Below are 6,000 nucleotides of genomic sequence, written 5' to 3'. Positions count from 1 at the left end.
CCCAAAATCTCCACGGATTCTCCGCTGTGTTCTCCTTCTAAAATATCGTGCTCGACTCTTTAAAGGAAATTATGTCTAAAGGGGCCATTTATTTCAATTCTTTTAATACGATTACTAATTTATGCCGCAAGATGTCAATAAATGATAGCCTTAGCCGATAGTATTTCTGATCTTTCTGACATGACAACCTTCCAAACAATCTGATAATTCGAGGCATTCATTGCAAATTAGTTCGATGACAGAATTCAGTTTGGATTTGAGAAACACCTTGTAGATAATGGGCATGATGGATTAAATTGTGTTACGGGTTGATGAAGTCAGTCAGCAACAAGGCCATTTTTTTAAAGAAGGGTTGCACCTCCCGTGACCAGCTTCAGTGCTCTCCGGGACCAGGAAGTGAACGCGTGCAGGGAACGGGAAGCTGGCGCCGCGCGCCGCGCGCTCCTCTGCTGCAGCCCGGGCGTGACGCTCGTGACGCTCGTGACGCTGCTTCCTTCCAACATGGCGATGGAAGGCCGGTAATGGGGGAGCTTGGTGCTCGGCACAGGAACACTCCAGCTCCGGTTACACCGAGCTGCTCGCCGTTCCGCCGGCATCGGCGGCACCCTGTGCTGCCCCTCTCTGCTTTTTGCTCGATCGGGCAGGTCTCAAGGCGGGGTGGCAAAGAAAAAGAAAGAACAGCGAATAAATTAATAATAATCGGAAAATCCAGCAGGAGAGAGAGTGGGGGGAGAGCCCCGGGCCGCTTTTGAGGGGCCAGCGCGTCATGTATGAAGGGAAAAAGACGAAAAACATGTTTCTCACCAGGGCGCTTGAGAAGATTCTGGCGGATAAGGAGGTGAAGAAGGCGCATCACTCTCAGTTGCGCAAAGCATGCGAGGTGGCACTGGGTAAGAAAAGCCGATTTCACATATTTATAATAACAATACTGAGGGTAAAATTTGCAGACTCAGTGGCGCTTAACTGTAGATTCTAAATGTAAGTAATGTCTTTATGCATGAATATAACATAAACAGAGGCTTGTGTCAAACAAGTGCAGGGCCCAAGTCATCTGACATAGTGTAATATTGTAGCATTGTACTTCCTAGTATATATATTTATTTTAAGTGGAAAAGGCCATTGTTTCCCTTTTAGAATAACAGAATTAGGAAAAAAAGATATTGGCAAGGTTCAAGCCACATGACACTACAAAGTAAATAAAGCTATTCTCTTAAAATTAGGTTACAAGGGGGAAGTGTTTGGAATCTGGAATAGGGTTGATAGTTTTTTTACATATCTGCAACGTCATGATGATCAGAAAATACTGGATAATCTTCCCAACTCTACACAGGTGCTATGGGAAAGGGAAGGAAGCAAAAGTAAGTAAGAAGACAGTTGCAGTCAATTGATACGTGGATAAGGCCTGTAAGGAGTGACAAGTCGATGAATAAGAAGTTTACTTTTGTGGCCTCTACAATCTAATCTATAACGGCTTGTATTAATTGCTCAGAAATGTCAGCAGATCTTTATAATTTTGAAATGTGAAGATGAAGGCTACATAATACTGGATGAGAATGGACAAGGAAGTTGAAACCTTGTACAGTTTAATGATGCAAGATGACGCCAGCTTTTTCAGTTATTTAAATTTGCCAGGAAGGAAATTTATCCGAACATATGAGCAAGCTATTATCACTTACACATAGTGAACTGAAATATTTTGATATGAAGTTCTGTGAAATGCAGGCCAAGTTGATATCTAGTGTGATCAACATTTTGTTGCAGATGTGACAAAAAAGTGTGCACAGGCTATGTTGGGATAGGGATTGAATATTTTGCAGTATTCAAAATGTAGAAAAATAGAAGGCTTACTGTCAAAGGATATCAAGCCTGTAGGTGAAGCTATTAATGTTTCAGTAATTGCTTTTAAGATTGTATTGCATGTTAATTTTAACAATGGTTAATGTAAATGTTAACAGCTGAATGCCTGAATTATGGTAAAATTTTCAAGGCGGGAAAATAGCAGGGTTGGTAATTATCAGTGAGAAAATATATTTACTGGAATATGATAAATTATACAGAACATTGCTTAGCAAATCTCTGTATTGATATTTTGCATAAATGCAAATTGCTTGTGTTGACTTTTTAGAATTTTATATTGCCATTCATGATAAATGAACTACTGCTTTAGCCCATGTCATTCATAAAGTCGAGAGATGTAAACTGACGTGAATTCATATTTGAAGAATGTAAAAATCCTTCTATGATATTTGCAGCTGTCTGTACTTTAGCACATGTTGGCTTAGTGTGGATCATCTCCTTCTGAGTTTGTTCATTCATTCAGGTTGGCACTGCTGAAATACTTACCAGATTAGCAGTTGGGTAAAATTTTATTAAACAATGCAAACTCTGAGATCATTAGCAAAGAGTTTGGGCAGTGTGGTATACAGTTATATGTCAGATTATTATCCCTAGGAATAGGCCTTGGAGTGATTGTGAATTATCGTAGGTTGGTACCTGATTAGGAAGGTCTTGCTTTAGATTCTTTTGTTTACAGGTATAGTAAGTAAGTCAAATAACAAGCATAATAATACAGCTGGTGTAACCTGGCCTTGATTTATCAGAAGGATGGTTTATTGTTTGATTTTTGAAAAACAAGTGAAATTGAATGTACATGTTAGTTGAACAAACTGCTGACTGGGTCTGCAGTGTATGGAAATTGTAGACGTTGTTGCTTAGCAAAATTAATAATTCATTTAATCAACCTTTCGGTCTAATACCAAAGCACACTTTTTTAAAGCTTGGTATAATCCGTTTAACATCTATTGATTGTTTAGCCATATACTTTCAATTTTACAGTGCTGCAACCTCGCCTCATCAAATTCAGAACATAGTTTTGGCCCATTGGTTTGCTATAAACTGGTTAGAAATAAAAATGGAATTAATTGTTGAGCGAACAGTTTATTTGGTACCAATATTCCCTCTCACTCCCACCTGCTTTAAAAAGTGCATAGCGATTTTTGTTGAAGGAGCATGGAGTTGAGGGTTTATTTTGCAGGGAAGGTTTACAATTGATTACACCAGCTAAGCAGATAAAATAGTAGTATCATGTTTCCAATAACAAAAGAAGTTGATGTGTTTTCAATAGCAAAAGAAATTGACAATATGTTTTGAGTAATTCGCAACTCTGCACGAAATTTATCTATTTACTGCCACCAGAATTCCATTTCTTACATTTTGCTTGTATTTTAATGATTGCATCTTGTCGTATTGAATGCATTTTCAAATTAAGTTCAATCCATGGGCTGTTTATGCTCAACCTCCTGTATAGATTTTAAATTTACTTTTATTTTGGTTAGACTTTTAGCAAGTAATTAAGTTATTTTAAAATTGTGGAGATCATGTAGCTTTTTTTTGTGGTGGTGTTTTCTGTAACTGGTGATGGTGAATCATGTATTGAGATGTCCAAATGGTACAATATCAGCACATGATGGTTTTCTTTGCTAGATGTTTACTTTCTTAGATATGGCTATTCAGATTTCCTAGATGAATGTTTACCTTTTTGTTATACCTTAAAGGTTAACAGCATTACTCCTGGATACTTGGGTTATGAATGGGCTTGTTATTTTACATATAGGAGCATGAGAAAAGCAAAATGAAAATTATATTTATTTCTTAATACTCCGTTTATCCTACTTGATAAACAGTACTACTAGGATCTCTTATGCATTACTAGATTGGTAACAAAATCATTTCAATTTCATCATGAAGATAGTAATGACAATAGTGTAAGCCAACACCAATGTAACCTGATTTCTTGTGCAATACAGAACAGCATTTATATCTTAAAAGTACCGAGCACTAGGAGGAAGTGTTCACTTAATTGTGAACAAGTGAATGTGCCTTGGACAGTCTGGTGGCTACCCAGTTTGAGTGAGTGTTTCTGGTTGTGGAGAGCAAGCTGAGCTAGCTCTCTACAGTTAAGAAGTGGAGCAGGCTCCGTAAGCCACGTTGCCCTCGGGTGGCACACCATTGAGGTTCCACTCCCAGAATCCCTCAGTCTTTGATGGCTCATTGCTGAGATGTGTGAAACTTATTCAAATCAATTTTTAAAAGCATCTGAGTTTAAAAAGCAAAATTAAATTGAATTTAATGATCAAAACCAAAGTAAAACAAAGTAAGTCTTAACACTTGCTTTAGTTTTTGTCCCCCACTGATTGACTCCATTCAAATGAAAAGGGATACATGTGTGTAATCATAAATCTGAAGGTCCAAATCCACCACTGCTGCATGTAGTAGTGGGCTTAATGGTGGAGCAGGAGCAGGGCATCAGATATTATGGCACCTGACTTTCAGTTCATCTTGGGCTTGTTTATTTGATTGAGTGCAGGATGCACACAATTAAGTGACTTAAGGATTATATGGGTTGGCACAACATGGAGGGCTGAAGGGCCTATACTGTGCTGTAATGTTCTATGGTTCTATGTATGCTCTGAACTGAATGGCTGAGGGCCAGAGTTGCTGATTATCAACTAGCTTAATTTGGCCCAATGTTTTGTGATTTCCCCCCCCCCCCCCATTAGGAAAATCACAATCTTCAGTTGTGACTTAAGGGTATCGATCAGTCATCAATTGTTTTGCTTATTCTTATTAGATATTGATTGGACTTTGTTGTAATCCATGTTGCAAAGGACGGAATCCATCACAGATGGGAAGCAGGATAGCTACTTTCTTTCTCTCTGATTTTAGAGGGGGTGCCAGATTAAAATATCCATGCAAAAGCCAGAAATACAGAATAGAAAGTAATTTTCAAGATGTCTGTGCAGCATTTCTGTTCAATTGGAAGTAAATATGAAATATATGAAAGTAAATATACTTGTTCATTAGAAGTAAATATGAGTATATATGAATTTTTAACTTGTTTGCTAAGTCTATTTGTTTTATATTGCAGTATACAAGATTCTGTATAGTCTAAGCCACATTTTGTCTTTGTTATCATATCACTTCATCAGTGATGAATGTTAGCCTTGATTTGTAACTACTTTATCAGTGAATTAATGATTTTTTAAAAGTAATTACCAAATGGCACTTACCTTTTTTAATTCAGTGTTGGTAACCCTGCTATTTATGTCAACCTTGTTGTAAAGCTGGAAGGGTTGGTGTGAAGTGACTGAACTGGTCAGCTCCATTTGGGTCTCTGGCATGCTCTGCTTTTGTATTGCTATGTACAGATCAGCTCAGAGTTGAAGTGACCTTTAAGAAGGATGTAGCTCTATGAAGCTAATAGTCACAAGTAAACAATCTCTGGCCTCATGGGGGAAAGATGAGGAGAGAGGAAACTCAGAATGTGATTATTATAGATTGAGATTGTGTTTACTAACACATTGTATCAGATTAATTTATGTCAATTACAATAATTTAATGGAACATAGCGATAGAAATATAGCATAATCAGGATTCATCTTAAATTGGGTTTAATTTATTTTCCACAAAGTATTTTGTCTTAAAAATATAACCATGATGAGAACTGAAAACAAAATCTTGATCCATTAATCTGTGTGTTGCAGCATTACTGACTATTTAGGTGTGGCAGCTTATCGATAAACAATGGATGTAAGTGACTTCAGTAAATGAACAAACTATATACATGTACAGGAAAAATAAAGGCATGCACCAAAGCAATTTGGAACAATATTTATATTTTTATTTAGAGATACAGCACAGGCTAATAGCATAGCAATAGGATGATAATACATATGAATGAGTGGCTGAGGAAGTGGTGCAGAGGACAGGGTTTCAGATTTCTGAATCATTGGGATCTTTTCTGGGTCAGGTACGATCTGTCAAGGGGGACCAATATCCTTGCAGACAGGTTTGCTAGAGCTTCTGGGGAGGATTTAAACTACAACCCCATTTCCAGAAAAGTTGGGATATTTTCCAAAATCCAATAAAAACAAAAATCTGTGATATGTTAATTCACGTGAACCTTTATTTAACTGACAAAAGTACAAAGAAAAGATTTTC

General features: G+C 37.3%; 1 protein-coding gene across 2 annotated transcripts in view; it reads left to right on the top strand.

Annotated features, from left to right (window-relative positions):
* The first annotated feature begins 485 nt into the window (after positions 1–485).
* Positions 486–6,000, top strand: part of arfgef1 (ADP-ribosylation factor guanine nucleotide-exchange factor 1 (brefeldin A-inhibited)) — a 185,590-nt gene continuing 180,075 nt past the window's right edge. For both annotated transcript variants that reach the window (XM_059982419.1, XM_059982409.1), the window contains exon 1: positions 486–890. In XM_059982419.1, the coding sequence (XP_059838402.1) occupies positions 767–890 (124 nt within the window). In that variant the 5' untranslated portion in view covers positions 486–766. The remainder of the gene's footprint in view (positions 891–6,000) is intronic.

Source organism: Hypanus sabinus, chromosome 1, assembly GCF_030144855.1.
Source record: "Hypanus sabinus isolate sHypSab1 chromosome 1, sHypSab1.hap1, whole genome shotgun sequence".
Taxonomy (NCBI): Eukaryota; Metazoa; Chordata; class Chondrichthyes; order Myliobatiformes; family Dasyatidae; genus Hypanus; species Hypanus sabinus.
This window is presented reverse-complemented; position numbering and strand designations above follow the sequence as displayed.